At 46.3% G+C, this 17,415-nt stretch overlaps 1 protein-coding gene and 1 non-coding gene across 2 annotated transcripts in view; one reads left to right on the top strand and one right to left on the bottom strand.

Moving 5' to 3' along the window:
- The window catches only part of LOC100123354 (nuclear pore complex protein Nup88), a 48,903-nt gene extending 35,752 nt beyond the window's left edge, over nt 1–13,151 (bottom strand). The window contains exon 1 of the mRNA XM_001606933.6: nt 12,888–13,151. Within this exon, the coding sequence (XP_001606983.2) occupies nt 12,888–13,094 (207 nt within the window). The 5' untranslated portion in view covers nt 13,095–13,151. The remainder of the gene's footprint in view (nt 1–12,887) is intronic.
- Nucleotides 13,152–17,090: 3,939 nt separating this feature from the next.
- On the top strand, nt 17,091–17,164 carry TRNAN-GUU. Its single transcript has one exon. It is a non-coding gene; the product is annotated as a tRNA-Asn (tRNA).
- The last annotated feature ends 251 nt before the right edge of the window (nt 17,165–17,415 follow it).

Raw genomic sequence — 17,415 nt, 5'->3', positions numbered from 1 at the left:
TTCTCTGGCTCCTGCAGACGCCGCCGGGGTCAACGAAACTTGCTGGAAACTTCTAATCCGACGCAACCAGCTTCGACCAACGCGATAGCGCGAAATGAAGCGAGGATCGTTACCACCGATATTGGGTATAGCCGATCGATCGATCAAGGTAACGATCGGTGATAGAGGCTGTGCACGCACGAAGCGCGACACCACGAAATCACGGGTACGCGTAATATATGTAAGTGGGCGAGGCAATAAAATACGTGCTCCCGAGCTCGCGACCGGGGGATAAAACATCGATGTGTCCGGAGAAGAGGAGGCGCTCTCTCGGTCGGTCGGTCCTCCGAGTCGAGTGGGTGGACAGCGCGCTGGCTGCTGCCGCTGCGGAAGAGGCGAGAGTAGGGGCAGAGGACGAGAGGGAAAATCATTTGCGCGCGGGCTGAGGGGTGGGATGGGGTTGGGCATCGCCGCTGAGCGGGGCATATCCCGGGATTCGAACGGGAACCACCCACCGACCGTAGTCCGCCCCACGCCGCGACTCTGCGCACGACTATTTTCTCGGCGCAGCTACTGCAACCGCTCCCAGGAAGATCTGCTAGCTACTTCTCCTCCGGTACTTTACATCCTGTACCGCTGCGTACTCCCTTTTCTCGATCTCACTCTCTTTCTCTCTCTCTCTCTCTCTCTCTCTCTCTCTCTCTCTCTCTCTCTCTCTCTCTCTCGCGCGCGCGCGCGCGGCCGCTGCTCCCACTACCCCGGGCTCGGCTGGCTTCGACCAGTCGGACACCTTCGGCGAGAGACTTCATCCGCCCTTTTCTGCGCCGGCTCGATCATCGAGAGCTCCGCCGACTATTGGCTGACGCCGAGCTTTCGGTCTCCCGGTAGCGATGGGATTTTTTGCTGGTCTCGAATGAGCTTCCGTGCTAGTAACCGAATTCGTTCGAATTATCCGTATACCGACACGGCTCGAGCTGCGGGATATCAGACGAATGGGGTACACTGTACGTCGAGCACTAGGAACACATTTTCTTTGAGCTAAGCCGCCGTCTTATCAATCTAATAATGCAGCAGCAGGTGCCAGCGTCATTTTTAATAACCCAGATAATTCGTCTCGAAGAATAAGAGCTGCTTCCGCCCCGGGGGCGTCGACAATGCAAATATACGCGAAAAAGCCGCGCGAGGCAATGAAAATTGAGGAAATGCGCAGTAGTCGTCGCCGAGAGGGAAAATAAGAGCTGCTGCTGCAGCCCAGAGAGAGAAGTAGGAAAGCCTAGGAGCACACAACAAAATGAACCGTTCGCAAACGAGTCACGATTTCGTAATTAGGGCTAAATACCGCTGACGTTTTTTGTCGTTGCAATATTATCATATTTAGTATGCGCACTTAGGAAGCCGGCTTAAATAAGCCCGAGGAGAAGGCGCGCGCTCGCTGCTGAAAGCACGACTCTAATAAGTTCCAGTGGCCGACGACGCCGGACTTCTGCGTCATATTTCTGCCCCGGCGACTCTTAATTCCCGACTTGTCTCGAATTTTCACTTCGAGCTTAATCCCCGAACTCCCGATTTTTCTTTTTCTCCGTGCTTTGGTCGCTCGGGAAGTTCGTGGAATGTGACTCGAATCCGAGCCAAGCTCGAGCTTTTTAATAATGAAGCCTCCTCGCGAAAAAAGAAGAAATCTTATTGAATGAAAAGAATTCAGTGAAATGCAACCCCAACGAAAGCTTCGATCGCGATGGTTGAACGACTGAACCCAGGGGTGGGGAGCCGAGAGGGAAATCGGGAGGAAGGAATGCGCGAAAGAGGAAGCGCATCGGCGGCTTCGATCTGCTACGGCATTGAAATCTCTATCGTTCGGTCGGTGGGAGGAACGACGGCGATGCGAACGGCAAAGTGCTTCCCGATGGATTGAATCTCCCGGAAAGCTCGGCTGCTCTCGGTCTCGGAGCTTTCTTTCGGATCGCGCGAAAGGGTTAGGCGGGAAAAGTTTCGGCGGAGCGGCATCAGAATGCTCGAGAGCTGGGGGTGTGGGAGGTAAGGCAAATATAGAGAGAGAATAAGGAGGAGGCGGAGAAAAGGCCAGGGCTCAAAGTTGCTGGCGAGGCGGCGGCGCAGGGACTTTGCGTCTGAGCTAGCTGCTAATTTAAGGGTTAATTCCTTAGGAGACAAGTTGGCAGAGTTACGAGGAAAATATTCATGGCATTATGCATACGCTTAGGCGGCGGTCGCGCGCACTAATAAAAATTAAAAAGTCTAATTGCAAAAGCACGCTCAAGCTCTATTACCTGCGCCTGAATCGCATTACGCCCGGCCAGCCCGGCTTTCTATCAATTTCTCTTAATCTCGGACTGACTTGCCGCAACGACGAACGGCTTAATCAGCCGTGACGAGGAAAAAACACTTGTTTCGAACTAATTATAATACCGAGCGACGTCCGCAGCGTCGGGAAGATATCTCGCGAGAATTTCCACGAGAGAGTCGCGAAAAATGAGAAAATCGCAGCGATCGCGCGAGGAAAAGTTTAAACATCACTTTGGAAATTTCACTTCTCGCACATAAAGCATCTACTCGAAAGTCTAAGTGACGTTGTTTTATACTTTGCGTTGTTTTGAAGAGTAGCAAGTGAGAGATTCTTGAGACTACGCTGCCGCCGCCGCTGCTGCTGCGGGGGTAAAAAGTAGACGGAGGCTGACACGGGACTGACAGCTAGATTTATATTCACCGAGAGCCGCGCGTCTTTTGCAGCGCGCGCTGATTTTCCTTGGCCGCCGCTCGACAACAACAATGTTATCGCCGCCTCGAGATTTGCATTCCATTAATGTAGTTTTAATTAAAAGAGTCGGCCGTGCTGGCAGTTCGCTCGTGTCGAATAAAAAAAGAGTTAGAGCGCTGAAGCCGATCCGAGAGCCGCTGCGAACGAGCGCGTCCGAGGCGCGGGGATTAAAGTAAAGTAAATTTATTGGAGCAATTTGAGAGCGGGGCAGGCCGTGAAAAAGCGCGTGTGTCCAAAGCTTTGCTCACCCTTTAGCTGGCTATATCACGAACAAACCCTTAAGCGCGAGCGAGAGAGAGAGCCGCTTTCGCCTAGTGAGCGAGAGTGGCAATATAGTTTCCCTAATGGCGCTTAAAAAATCTTAAAAAGACGATATTAAGAATGTGACTGGGCTATAAGAGACAGGGCGGGCTGAAAGATAAAAGGAGCGAGAGCTTAGCCGGGCGAGCGAAAAAGGGCAAAAAGGGAGGAGTGCAACGTGTAGAAAAGAAATCCAAGGAGAATAACGAAGTCTACGCGAGTCTGGTTAATCGCCGTAAGACAAGCGGAGAAATGAGCGAACAGGCCGAGGGGCTTGGTCACGAGGACTACGCGACAAGGGTGAGAGAGAGAGAGAGAGAGAGAGAGAGAGAGAGAGAGAGAGAGAGAGAGAGAGAGAGAGTCGGGGTGGAGTTGAATTTAAAAGAGTGTCGAGTGCCTGTCGGAGCAGCGAGCGGGAGAGAGCGAAAAAACGACGAGAAATTAAAGATGAACCTTCTGCGAAATGGGGCGTGAGTTTATAAGGTGTCGTAGCCTCTCGACTCGCGCCCTCTCGTCCGCGTCAGTCTGTCTGTCGCTCCTTATCGTCAGCTTTTATTGCGCGAAATTACCTTGTTCGACTTGGCGCTCTCCGCGTGTTATTATCATCCTCGCGTCTAGCTGTCTTATTACTTTCCCGACGCGCAAGCATCTCCGATCGAACAATTTTCACGACGATATCGTTGGCGTGAATGATCGCCGCTCGTTTGCTGTAGCTCGAACTAATCGGAGAGTGTTTTTATTCATTTTCTAATCGCGCCGGGCTCCGACCCCCTGAATACGAAATATCAATCAGCGGCGCGAGGGGGTCGGCGTGAAAAATACTCGGTAATTAGAGAAAAGCCCCGACGCACCCTTACAGCGGCAACGATTTCATTACGACAATCGAGTACCCGCAAGAGCGGCGCGAATGAAAAAAATTCATCGGCCGTCCGAGTAGCGAGGCTCTTCGCGCAGAAATCGTTCCGTGTCGCCGCGGCGGCAGCGGCAAAAAGGGGTCGGAAAGAATTCTCGCGAGTATTTAAGGGAGCTGGAATCTTTTTGTACACTCTCGCGAGAGAGAAAGAGAGAGAGTCGGTGCAGTGCGCGCAGTTTCTGCCGTCGGTGCTCCCACCCCCGCTGTATGGCAGCAGCTCCGCCCCGGGCGGCTCGGTCTCTCTTTCTCTTACTCGTTCTTTTTAGAGCCCGGTTGCCTCGGGTAATTACGAAATTCAAATTAACTCGAAAAATAGCGTAGTCGGCCGGCCGTTTTTAAGCATCCATCCCGTTTTTATAAGGCGACGGCGGTGGCGACCTATTCGGCTCCTTGCTAGCGTGGCGGTAGTATGCCACTCGGATATTTACCTACTCGAGGCTTTTTAATTACCTACTGCGCGGTAATGCCGACAAGCGCGAGTGAAAGCGAGAGAGAGAGAGAGAGAGAGAGAGAGAGAGAGAGAGAGAGAGAGAGAGAGAAGCCTGCGAGCCGAACTGCTGCTAGACAGACGAGGAGAAGAAAATAATTACGTCGCGCTCGCGTTCTCCAGTCGGACCGGATGTAAGAGCGCGCGACGCTCTGTACTGCGCTACTGCCAGCCTCTGGGTACAGCCGCGCACGCCGGGAGATTCGATGGGAATAATTCGCGAACGTGTACGTAACGAGCCGCTCGCCTACTCACACACGCGTCTTTTAAGGCGGATAAAAGGATCTTTAATTAAAAACGACGCTTTTCATCTTCCTCCTTTGCGCATGCTGAATTCGAGGAAAGCTCCGAGTCGGGGGAACGCGGCGTTCGATGTCAAGGTGTGTCGCTGTGCGTGCGTGTGTATGTGTACTGCCGTCGTAAAAAGTTGAAGTTACATTATAATAAGCCCGCGAACGACTCCGCCTTTACGGCACTGTAAATATAAATGCGCTCGAAACGCACTCGTGGAATCGTCGCCGCCGCCGTCGTCGTCGGTATTATCGCGAAAAAAGCTCGCGGCCTGAATTTACGGCCGCGCGAGCGCGCGTCTCTCTCGTAAACCACGAAACTTGCCATTATTAGCTCGTAATGGAGTCGAAGTCGTGACTTTATTTTCACGATTGCGTTTATATCGAACAAAGCAGCGCGCGGGGAGTGTATAATTGAGAGGGCTCTATAATCGCGTGCAAAGATGTCTTCGGCGGCAGGCGGTTTTATAAGCAGATGTACGCGAGAACAGTGACGGGTTGTTAAGACCGCGCGGAAGTTTCCCGCGTAAAAATGCATTCGCGAAACGCGGCGCAAGAGTGCGGCCGGGGGGTCGAGGCCGACGAGCAGACGAAGTCGCGGAATAAACGGAAATTACTGGGGCCATCTTGTAATTATACGGCTAATAGGAACGTAATTTAGTGTCTCGAAGTCGGCGGGGATGTAGCGCAGACAGCGGCGGCGGCGGAGCGAGCCGAAACGAGAGGCTTCGCGGCAAAATTAAAATAATAAACGGCATCGTTAGGATTCATCATCTGATTTTAATTTCCATTCCAAAATGATTGCGCATTAGCTCCGCAGCGGCGCCGTAAAACCGTTTCTGGATTTATTGCCCGAGGGCGCGAGTTTCCTCGCGGCGGCGGCAGCTTTCCTCGAGACTCGTATTTTCGATTTTTTTTCCTCAAAAAACGGCGCGCAAAGTTACGCTGTAACAAATCCGCGCTGAGGTTCTCTGGAATAAACGCCGGATCACGCGCCGGTCGTTGAAATGGGGTATTGAAAAAGTTGCGCCGCGGCCGTGCGACATTGCGAATTTCTAATAAAGCGACGGGAACAGCGCCGGCTTCTCAATAAAAGCGAACGCGCGTATGCGCGCGCGGGGAACTTTGTCACGTCGCTCTGTGTATAACTCGGCCCTTTACGACTTTTTCACGCCCTTCTCCGCGCTCGTGCGCGTTTTAATGAGAGTCGCGTAAATTTTACAAGTTGTATCGCCGAGATATGTTTGCTCGCTTCTCGATCGCATTATTCTCTCTCTCTCTCTCTCTCTCTCTCTCTCTCTCTCTCTCTCTCTCTCTCTCTCGTATAACACGACGCGTATACCGCTGCGGGGAAAGCGTTCAATCTCCGCGGCGCTGTTCTATCGACGAAAATTGACAAAGTTCCGAGCTCTCGGAAAAGTTCCGATAACTTTTTCCAGTTTACGTATCGCCGCCCGGGCGGAAGCTAAAAAAGATACACAGAGCTCGAACAGGGCTCGCAGGCTATTAGAGGCAAAAAGTTTGTCGGCGGGATGTACGCGCGGCGCGACGGAGCACTAGGCAGCGCGGGACGCAAGAAGACAACAACAACGAGGAGGGAAGAGCATTGCATAATGGTTTCCTCGGAGGAGCTAGTCCCTAGGCAGCTAAGGCGGTATAAATCCGTCGCGTTATGCCGCATAAACGGCGTCTTAGCGCTGGTCTTGGCCGATAAATAATCCCGAGACAATGGACACTGTCCAAAGCAGCGCGGGATCTTGCGCCTTTAAGTTGGCCGGCGGTGGCACCTCCTTAAAAGCGGCTGCGCTACCCCCTTCACCGCCTCCGCCGCCGCTACCACGGCACCTCATCGTCCGTTTAGCCCGGAATTATAATGTTTGTTTCTAACAAATTACCATGATAATGGCCGACTGCGGCGTGAACTCGACGAGAATGCCTCTCTCTCTCTCTCTCTCTCCCGTGTCTTCGGTGGCACACTTAAATTACGGCGCTACCGCTACTGCCGCTGCTGTATACCGGGCTTGAACGATGATGAATCAAAAGCGCGCGAGAGAAGCTACACACATCGCACACTGGCTAGAATTGGCGAGAGCGCGCGCAGTTGTAATGTTAATTAGTCACTCGTGCACTAGACAATCCGACTGCGCGCTCGCACAGCGCTGCAGCCCCCTTTGTGTTTTTGGCCGCGGGAATATCTTCGCTCGCGCTCTGGATCCGAAAGTTATTGCGACGCGGAATTAGCCGCGAAACGAGGAGAGGATTTTTAGGAAATCACAATTAGCGCGTTAACGAGGTGAGGAGGGACTCGGGCGATTTTAATTGCGCTGCGCACACGTAATAAATTGCATAAGCAATTCGCTCGCGGGGGATCAAACAACGCGCGACTAAAATCCGTTACACGGGCCAGTTTCCGCTCGGAGGTACTTTAGAGAGACACTAGCAGTTGAGAAATTATTAGATATGTAACCAGCGCCGCCGCCGCTCGCGCTACTCGGCGGCGTTATTAAACTTAGTTATGAATGCCCATTAAAACTGTAAAGGAAATGCATTAGCCCGCCGTCGCGGAGAGGAGATCGCCCCCGCTTGTCTCTGCGCTCCCTCGGAAACCAGTTACAACGCCGTGTTCTTGTTATCTCTTAAAATTAAGACCGAGCGCGCCTGATGCTGTGTTATTGTATACACTATAGCGCGAGTATATCGAGACAGGCGCAGCGAAGAAAACGCGAAATTTTCGTCAAAATCGCGCCTCGCTGTCGACGAACGAAATAAAAAGCTTTAACAACTCTCGTGGCAAAGCTGCTCCAGATAAAGCACTTTTAAAACGATTTGGTGCATCAGCAAGGGAAATTCGACTAAAGCATTTGGTTTGCTTTTAAACGCTTTTAAACGGCCGGGTATTTATCGCTTTACCGGCGAGCGTTCTTTCACTGCTCGTTTTGCGTGTCGTTCGGCACTAGCACGTCGCCACCGCCACCGCCGTCGACGCTGCTTTTTTCGCCGCATCCACTCGGCTCGCCAAAACGAGAACGCGAACGCACCTACGAGGGGGTGTACAGCGGGCAATGGAGTGGGATGAAAATGTATCTAACCGTCGGGGGAACGAAATACGAATGCCGAGGGCCAATGTCTACCACAAAAGCCATTGTCCGCCACTTACTGAATCCGCCGTGACTGCACTGTCGCTTCACTCCCTCGTTCTCTTCCCTCCCGCTCTCGGCGTGTTCTCGCGCGAGTTCGCGATCCCCCCCGACTCGCGCGCGGAGTCTGCGACGACAACGGCCGTGTAAAACACTTTCCATGAATTTTATTACCGGTGTGGCCCGCGCGCGGCTTTGTTACACTGCAATCACTATGATAATAATCGTCGTACATCTGGCTATCTCGCTCCGACTCGCAGCTCTGTACACCCGCACACGCACACGAAGAGAAGAAAATCGCGAGGCTGCGAGCTTTGATTTCTTGGGCTGCCGCACAGCGGATTTCTCGGCGGGCGAGCTACACGGGGATGAAATTACTTTTTAATTATCACCGAGCGGATTTCGCTTTTATTACGTTACTCCTTTTTGCTCGCGCTGTCCTCTTTTTTTCTGCGTTGCCCGCGCGTCGGCTCCCTTACTTATCATCGGACACGAAGCGCCGGAGACGAGGTGCGAGAGAGAGAGAGAGAGAGAGGGATGCTAACCAAGAAGAGGAGACCGAGCAAAGCCGGAGAGAGTCCAAGAGGAATCTTCTATTTCATCCCGGAGAGCCTGATTACTCGCACTGTGCTGCGCAGCCGGAGAGAGAGAGAGAGAGAGAGAGAGAGAGAGAGAGAGAGAGAGAGAGAGAGAGAGAGAGAGAGAGCCTGGACACGAGATTCCACGGCATTTTTAATTTAGATAATAACAACCAGCTCGCGGTGACCTCTGTCCCGGTATATCTTACGTAATATTTCTTCAACTCGTCCCTTTTCGCCCACACCCTCGCTACGCGTACGCGCCGAGTAACGCTCCTTTCAGAATTATAAGCAACGACGCGAGACAGAGATTTCATTACAGCGAGAATTGTGAAATAAAGCTCTCCGTATTGATGAACTTTACAGCGCGCAGTTTAATTAATTTTTTCGACGAACAAAAATCGTCATTCTTTGGAGCCGACAGTAGTAAAAGACAGGTGCGACCAACAGGCGGTAGCGCTATGTTCAAGAGACCGTCGCTCTTTTTTCACGCTACACACTGTATCTTGCAATAAAACGAGCTTTTAGTTCAATCGTCAATAGACCGGCGGTATATGCGAGGGCGCGAACCGAGGGACCGTTTTACAATACGCGGAAGGGGATTCGGCGGCGCTCCGCCCGGGTTATTGAGCATCGTGCGGCTTTTTTTTATGGGCGCGCGCGCGTCACACTTGGCGCATTCGCAAAGGGTGCATACCCGCATATTGGAGCCATTCGCGTCTTCCGTTTATTTCCGGTCGAAGATTATTATCGACGACGCCGTTATGGGCTCCCTTTCACGACTGGGCTTATAAAAGAGGCGGCAAATAATATGCGGAACGGCTGCGCGAAGTGAGTCAATCTCTCTTTTCAGGGACGACGAGCGCTTCCTTCCACTACGTGAATTTCCAAAAGCGAAAAAAGCGACGGCCGGCGATAACTCAGAGCGTTTTTGAAGAACAAACGAAGGCGAGAAAATATCGCCTGATAAAGCGGCGCGGGCAATCTAAGTTTGGAGAGAGAATGTTGCCAGCAGAAAAGTGGACTAATTCGTTGGGTAAAAATAATTTCTGATGAAAAGCGGCCGACGATAAGAGAGAGAGAGAGAGAGAGAGAGAGAGAGAGAGAGAGAGAGAGAGAGAGAGAGAGAGAGAGAGAGAGAGAGAGCGAGAGCAACGACGTAAATTCGCGAATTAAAGAACTTATTCCATTTGGGCGGGCAAAGGGGTGTGAATGCTTTCGAGGTCGCATTATCTGTGGAGCAGTTCGTTCGAGCCTCGTCGAGAGAGAGAGAGAGAGAGGAAGCTCTCTCGCTCTCGCTCTGAAAGAGAAGAATCACGGGGCGAGAGAGGGAGGGAGTAACGCCGCTCGCGTTTAGATGTTCGCGGCGGGCGCTGGTAACAAAGATAACTCTATGCAATAAAAATGATTCAAAGTTTCCCGCGGCGGATGGCGGTTCCGATGGCGGAGCGCGCTTGACAATGGCGCGTCTTTGTCTCCCCCGGACCGGCGCTCGCGCGACACCTATCTTCCGGTTTAAAGTCCTGGCCCGTGCGCGCCAGAGAGGAACCTCGCTAACTTTTATTATTTACGACTGATATTGCACTGCCTAGCCGCAGCTCGCGTTTCGCGAGCGAGAGAGCGGACGTCCTATCGCCAGCACAGCCAACCAAACCAGTGGAGGGAGATGGAAAAGGGCCTTTCTTCCGCCTTATTCTTCCCCCGACTGCCGTTCCGCGTTGTACCGAGCTCGCTAGCGGTGGCGGCTTCTATTGACGTTTATTGCGCGCACGCTAATGCAGCAAGCTTTTCCTTTTCTTTCTTCCCGCACGGCGACCTCGGCGGACTCCGTTTCGTTTGACTTTGCGAGCTCGAACCGAAAACTCTGAAAGGGCGGAGCGAGAAAGGGAGAGAGAGTCTTCGAACACTGCAGCGAAAGAAAATAAAAATAAAGAGCAGCGTGTTTGCCGAAAGGAACAATCGCTGAAAAAGAAATAGCCCGTGGGCGAGCGAGTGTAAGAAAGGACAAAAAACGCCAGGAAGGTCTGTCAAATAAAGCAATTCGCTCCTATTCAAATTTGCATGTGCGGCGGCCGGCCGACCAGCTCGTGGCGGAAGAAGATAAAACCGCGGCTGGGGATGGAATAAAAATCGAAGGCAAAAAGTTGAAAATGAGAAAAGCCGAATCGCCTGGAGCGCGCGCGCGCGCGAGTCCTCCCTTATCGAATCAACGGGTGAATGGAGCCGCTCGCTCTTACGCGCACTGAACCCGAGCAAGTGAGAGAAAGCGAGAGAACAGCGGAAAAAGAGAGACGGGGCTTTCTTCGTGCGTGGAGATATAGCCGTGCTCATCTAGGTTACGCGAAAAGGGACTGAATTTGCATTTTATTCGGCGTTGTAGTCGGGCCGCGGGTGCTCGGACATTTATTTTAATTAAATTACTCGGGAGCATAGTCGAACAACCCATTTCCTATAAATTATCCCCTTGCTCTCGCGCTGGCCCGCGCCCGCGAGTTTGCTCTTTCTCTCTCATTCTTCCTCCGGCTCTTCGTACGAATGTGGCCGGGCATTAATGTACTCGCTGATCCCGCGCTGCCATTGAAATGAAATAAAAGCACTGGCCTCTTTTTCTCCATTTCTCTCTCGCTGTGGCGATTCCTCTTTTTCCTGCACTTCTCTTACCCCCTCTGCACCATTCGCTGGGCGAAAAGTGGACGAAATTTACACGCGTACCACAGGCAATTCTCAGCCGTTCTGATAAATGCCGTATATGCAAGTGCGTAGGGGAGAGCGCAGCGAAAGGCCATTCAACAGCAAACGCTTCCCCTTCATTTAACGCGTAATTATTTTCCAAATGCACATCGTCCCCAACTCTTCTCCGATTAACCTTGCCTCTGTCCATCTAATAGAGCAGTAGACCGCCGCCGCGACAGGAGGCATACATTCCTATATGCAAAGCTTCAACCTTGTAGATGTATATAACTATTTTGCTACGAAGTTCTCTCTCTCTCTCTCTCTCTCTCTCTCTCTCTCTACAAAATAACACAAAGAAAAATTAACGTCAATTCAACTACTAAAAATTGAGAAAAGAAATGGATCTATTGATACGTGGATTACTGTCGCGAAAAGATGTGTGTATCCCTAATAATTCTTCAATGGCTATCTCGTGGATGTGTACGATAAGTTTGTCAGAGGATTCTCTCTGTGCAACACAAAACAAGGAAAGATTAAAATCAAATTGATCAGAAAAAAAAACAGTAAAAATGTAATTATTCACTATCATTGGTAATAAGATTGAAATTGAAGAATCTACAAACCCTCAAATTCTTAAATAACACACTTTTTGTATATATGCATGAAACAGGTATCATTAAATTAATCAAGACTTTGTACAAACTTTCCAACAAACGACATGTAACTTGAAATTAAAATTTTCTTCCAAGTCAAATTATGATTTCATGTAAAAATTGAATTACAATACTTTGACAGACCAAACATAAAATATATTATGTGAAAGTTTCTTTTAGTCCAAGAATTAAAAAACCCAATAGAAAATGAAATTCTTGAGTTGAAGAAAATTGTACAGTTACAAATGTAATAGTACAGTAGTAATCTTAAACAAATGAAAAAAAAAAATTAAAAAGACGACTATCAAACATTATTTTTTGAATATAAATTATTAAATGATCAAGACAGCATTACATTGTCATGATTAAAAATTTTAAATAACGAGATAAATGAACTGCATATTTCAATAATCCGTGAATTGATTTTCTCTAAACAACAGCTAGATTACATGAAACCTTTAAGTTTGTACAAATGCAAAGACTTATTAGAAAATTGTATTTATACAAAGGATAGTTATGATATGCCTCGAGTTTGATTGGAATCTGATTAATTAAAAAATGATACTTGTCAAAGAAACACAAGAACGTATGATATAAAAAATATATTAAATGGTAGCAAAAAGCATTAATAATCAAAAAGTGTTTATCAAGAGGATTTAGAGGTACTCACATTTAATGTCAACTTTGGGGGCACATTATTCTCTGCATTAAAATGCGAATAATTCGAGAAGAAATAATGCTTGTCCACATTCTAAAATAAACTTGGAATACTTGAGGATGAAATTCAAGACATGGCGCATCAAGACGTGGTTTGTATGCGCTGAAGAAACATTGAACCCTGCAATCGCTCTACTCGACATTCACCATAAGCAGTCGCAGATCTTGCACACACTATAAAAAGCCCGATCAATCAGAATCTCATTCAAAATATTATTTAAAAAAGGAAAAGTTTGTTTTACCTTGAGAGGTTAGACCGCATGAAAAGATAATTCACCGTAAAGTGAAAAAAAAATTTTCTCAGCGACTTTCAAGCCACAACATATTAGTACGTAATTTTATCGTAAATCTCGCATAGAAGAAATCCGAATTAAAGGTATCACTGACCTGATAGGGAACATCTTCGTTTTTGCCACGCACCGCAGTGACGTTGAGGGTGAGAATACAGCATTTCTCAGCATGCCACACGTAGAGGATGTCGTCCCTGATCTCGAGGATGTTCCTGGAGTCCCTGGTGACCTTGGGCAGGCTGCTCTTCAGGTCCTTGAAGAGCCTCTTGTTGTTCAAACCCAGGGGATCCGTGCACGAAGTCATCTTCTCGGTCCTCGGCTGCAACAGCGAGGTTGCATTTGCTCGCAGGAAAACAATGGCGAAGTTGGCCGCGGTCGAGCAGTCCCGTCGAGCAGGGCTTCCCGCGCAGCGGCCCGCACCCTGAACGTAGTCGACGGCCGATCAGAGCGACAACGTCACAACGACAACGGCGGAGCGCCGAAGCCGAACTCTCGCTCGAGCGGCGGGCGCGGCGGCGCGGCCGGCGACAACTTGTGGATTCCGGCGGCGGCCGGCGGCCATTCTCCCGAGTTCGAATCTGCCAGGAGCTGAGCAGCTCGAGTAGGCCGCGTTTGCAGGTACAAAAGGTATTGTTTGTTGCTCGCCTGGTTGATAGTTGTGTCAGTAAAGGTAATTTAGAACGATAGAGCCGTTGATTGCCGCGAAAATAAAATGGCGGCCGGGCGAGCCAAACGACTTTTTCTCTCTCTCTCCCTCTCTCTCGACCGTTTTGCGAGGCGAGCGCGTTTTCTCCGGGAGATTTTCTGAGCTTTTGGGTACTAAAAGCGAGTTTGGGCATCTGAGCAGCTAAATATCGAGCTATTCGTCGGGTCTAATCTAATCCTCCCCGAGGAAATCTAACGGTTTTTTCGCCACTGTCCGCGTCGCGAGGCGGAGGTTTTTGTTGGCAGTCTCGGTGCATCTAGTGAATTCTCCGTGACGTCGGCCACAAGGAGGGCGATTTAGCATAACTCAGCAGCGAGTAGTCGGTTATCGAGCTCGTCGCCGAGTAAAAGGTAGCGCCTGGCGAAAACGCGTAACGGTTTTTCCTATAAAAGAAAAAAGTGCAAAACGGTTTTTTCAATTTCGTTCGTCGCTGGTCTAGAGCATTTTCGCGGATATTCTTCGCGACATCGGTCAGTCGGCGCTATAGCGTTAAAGCGTAAGGACGTGCTGCGAGCGTCCCGCCGGAAATTTTCGCGAGTATTCTTCAAGCGAGATCGTGCACCGGTAGAGCTCGTCACTAGGTGACAAGTATACGTCACACTCGAATTTTAACGGTTTTTCATTACTCGTATTGCAGTTGTTGCGCGAGCGGCACCGTGCATTTTCGCGAGAGTTTTTTCCGCGCGCATAGAAAAGTCGAGAATTTCGCCGTTGGCGGCCATATTGGGAGAAGGCGCGGCGGGTTTCAGACCACTTGTTTAGCGTTCGCAACTGACAAAGCGACTCGTGCAGGTCGATGTTTGCGATTTCAGAGTAATATTTTTTTAGTACTGCTAGTTTTGTTAGCTGTCGTTTCAGTAGGAGTGACGTAAAGAGAAAAAGCCTCCGATTATTCGGCGAAAAGAAAATGGCGGCCCGGCGAGTGTAACGGTTTTTTCTAGATCGTCGCGGGGCGCGAGACTTTACCGGCAACCTTGTGTGCATTTTCGCAAGTTCTTCGCGCGACTTGATTGTAATATTTCTTTGTCAACTACGTGGTCGGGTAAACTAAACAAATCTGGATAAAAAATTAACGGTTTTTTGTCTTTGTCTCGCAAGACGGTCGTTATGTATAGCTTAGATTTTTCGCGAGTGTGTGTTTTACCTTCGAAGAGGACCAACAAACTTATATTCATTCTGGCAACTCAATACCAAGGTAACATTTAATATAAAAATATATATATATATACACACACACACACACACACATATATATTATTTATTTAATTTAATGTGAAATATATGAAGTGCGAGTATACTCCAAGAATTTTGTGCTTTTATTAAATGTGAATTATTTTTATTTCATACTTTCATTAGTGTTTTTAAAATATTTGCTAAAATGGGAGGGCCCTTTTTATAAACTATTTTGCACAAAATGAACGGAAATTCATATGAGGTGCACAAATCATGGCATGTTGTATTAATTATTTGAAAAAGTCACTTATTTTGTCGATAAAAAGTTTATTATTTAAATTATATAATACTTATATTTTAACGATGTAATGTCGAGTATAAAAAAATATCAAACTATGATAAATTAGCTAAAGTTCTAAAGAACTTTGCAACCCCACACAAGTAAGGTTGCGTTTGTTCGTTAAAAATGCCATTTTTATTTTGCCTATGAATAAGTTTATAATTTAAATTTTCAATATTACTATGTTCAAGATGTATGTAGTGATATCGAAAGAAGAGAATTCTATAATGATCCCTTACTTTGAACCTAAACAAATTTTTGCCATTCAGAACAAGGCAGGATGTATCTATCATTTGTGAACATCATACTTATATAATGATTCATATATTATACTTTGTATACGCGAATATTTATCGTGAATGTTCAAAGTATAAAAAATAACAAATTCTGATGAATCATACAGTCTAAATTCGTTTTTTGCGACCCTGAACGAGGCAAGCTGCACTTAAACCAAACAGTGACATTCTTATTTCGTCTATGATAAAGTTTATAATTTAAATTTTCAATATTTATATGCTCAAAATGGATCTCTATGTGGTATTTCAAAAAAAATTCTAATAATCCCAAAGCTCGAGCCCAAACAAATTTTTGCCACTCAGAACAATGCAGGTTGCATCTATTTTTTGTGAACATCATACCCATGTAATAATTTATATTTCATATTTTTTATACGCGAATATTTATCGTAGATGCCCAAAGTATCATATTTTTTTGCGGCCCTAAACAAGGCAAGCTCCACTATTACCAAACAATGCCTTTCTTATTTTGCCTATGAACTAGTTTATAATATTAATTTTAAAGCTTGTATCAATCTTTTGTGAACATCTCATCTATATAATAATTTATATTTTATATTTTTTTTTCGCGAATATTTATCGTGGATGCCCAAAGAAAGTGGTAAGTTAAGCTTTTAAAAAAAATGTTTCAATGTTTAAATTCATGTTATTCATCTTGCACATTTTTATGACTTTTATCATATTAAAAAAATGTCAAATTCACCCATTCAAAATGTCAGTCGCATACTCAGCTCAAGTCTAAAAACATTTTTTTGCTAAGATTTAGAACAAGACAGGTTACTGGGATGGTTAGCCCTTTTGATGAACTATTTAGCGCAAAGAAATCAAAATTTCTGATATCATAACGTGGCCGGTTGCGTTCTTTATTTAAAATTGTCATGCTTATTTTGGTTTCATACTTATAAATATTAATTTATATTTTTAATATGTATATTTTTGTGTGTTGTAAGTATAAAATTTTGATAAACATGTAGTTTACAGAAGACAAATTGTATTCATTTAAATACTAGAAACTCTAAGTGCGCTTCGCGCACTTCTTGTAATGTCATCAATTAATCTTTCCAAAAAGATTTTGAATTTTGCCGCCGACTGAGCTGTTACAGTTTGAAGTGTTTGTAGGTTATGTAATAACATTTGCGTTTCTAATTGACGTTCCTAATTCCTTGTACCAGACGACCAATTATCAATTATTACATTTTTTTTCGTTTTATTACTTGTGCACTTAATACTGAACCTATACCCTTTTATAAAAGGTTTTATAATAAGTAGATTGAATTGAATATTTTTTAAGTACTAATATACTGTGACTTTTTATTTTTAATACTTATGGATAGTTTTTTTTCCAACATTTGAATTTTTGGCAAGTGTAATGTCAAAGCAACATAAGGTTTTGATCAATAACACTCTAATTCAATTAAGTTTCAGTTATGCTAAAGTTACAAATGAAAATGTTACATTTTTTATAGTATTTTTATTTAATTACTAGAAATCAGTTAACTTTACATAACGACGTTTTCTTGACAATGCTATACATCATATTAATTTGTGTATACTGATAAATTTGAGTATTATTTTATTTTATAGTACATTACACATATTTTACAAACAGTTGGTAGTACTTCGCTTTTAATAATTTTTTTAAATACAACTAACTTTTTGTGTTTTTATATCTAATTATATCTAATTAAAAAAAAATTTTATTTTATTAAAAATTTTTTCATGCTGAAAAAGTACAATTTTATAAGTGTCTTCTTGTGTAGATACTCTTGTTAGACGAGCCTCCGTGCCTCCGTGGCGCAATTGGCTAGCGCGTTCGGCTGTTAACCGAAAGGTTGGTGGTTCGAGCCCACCCGGGGGCGTTCTCTTTTGCAGTTCTTATCATATGCTTTAACGTAAAAATACATTACATGAACAACCAGGCAGGTAACAATGTCTATTACAAAAACATAATGTAGATCGCAAAATTAATTATTTATTAAGTTAAGTTGTTTTAAAACTCCAATAAATTAAAAAAAATTTTTAAATTGTATATTTTTATGAAGCCAGTCGAGAACAGTCATTTAGTATTAGTGTATTTTAGCAAATCTTAGTATCCAAGTATAAATTACGT

The sequence above is a fragment of the Nasonia vitripennis genome, chromosome 2 (genome assembly GCF_009193385.2).
Source record: "Nasonia vitripennis strain AsymCx chromosome 2, Nvit_psr_1.1, whole genome shotgun sequence".
Classification (NCBI taxonomy): domain Eukaryota; kingdom Metazoa; phylum Arthropoda; class Insecta; order Hymenoptera; family Pteromalidae; genus Nasonia; species Nasonia vitripennis.
The sequence above is the reverse complement of the archived record's forward strand: the minus strand, read 5'-3'. Positions and strand labels throughout refer to the sequence as shown.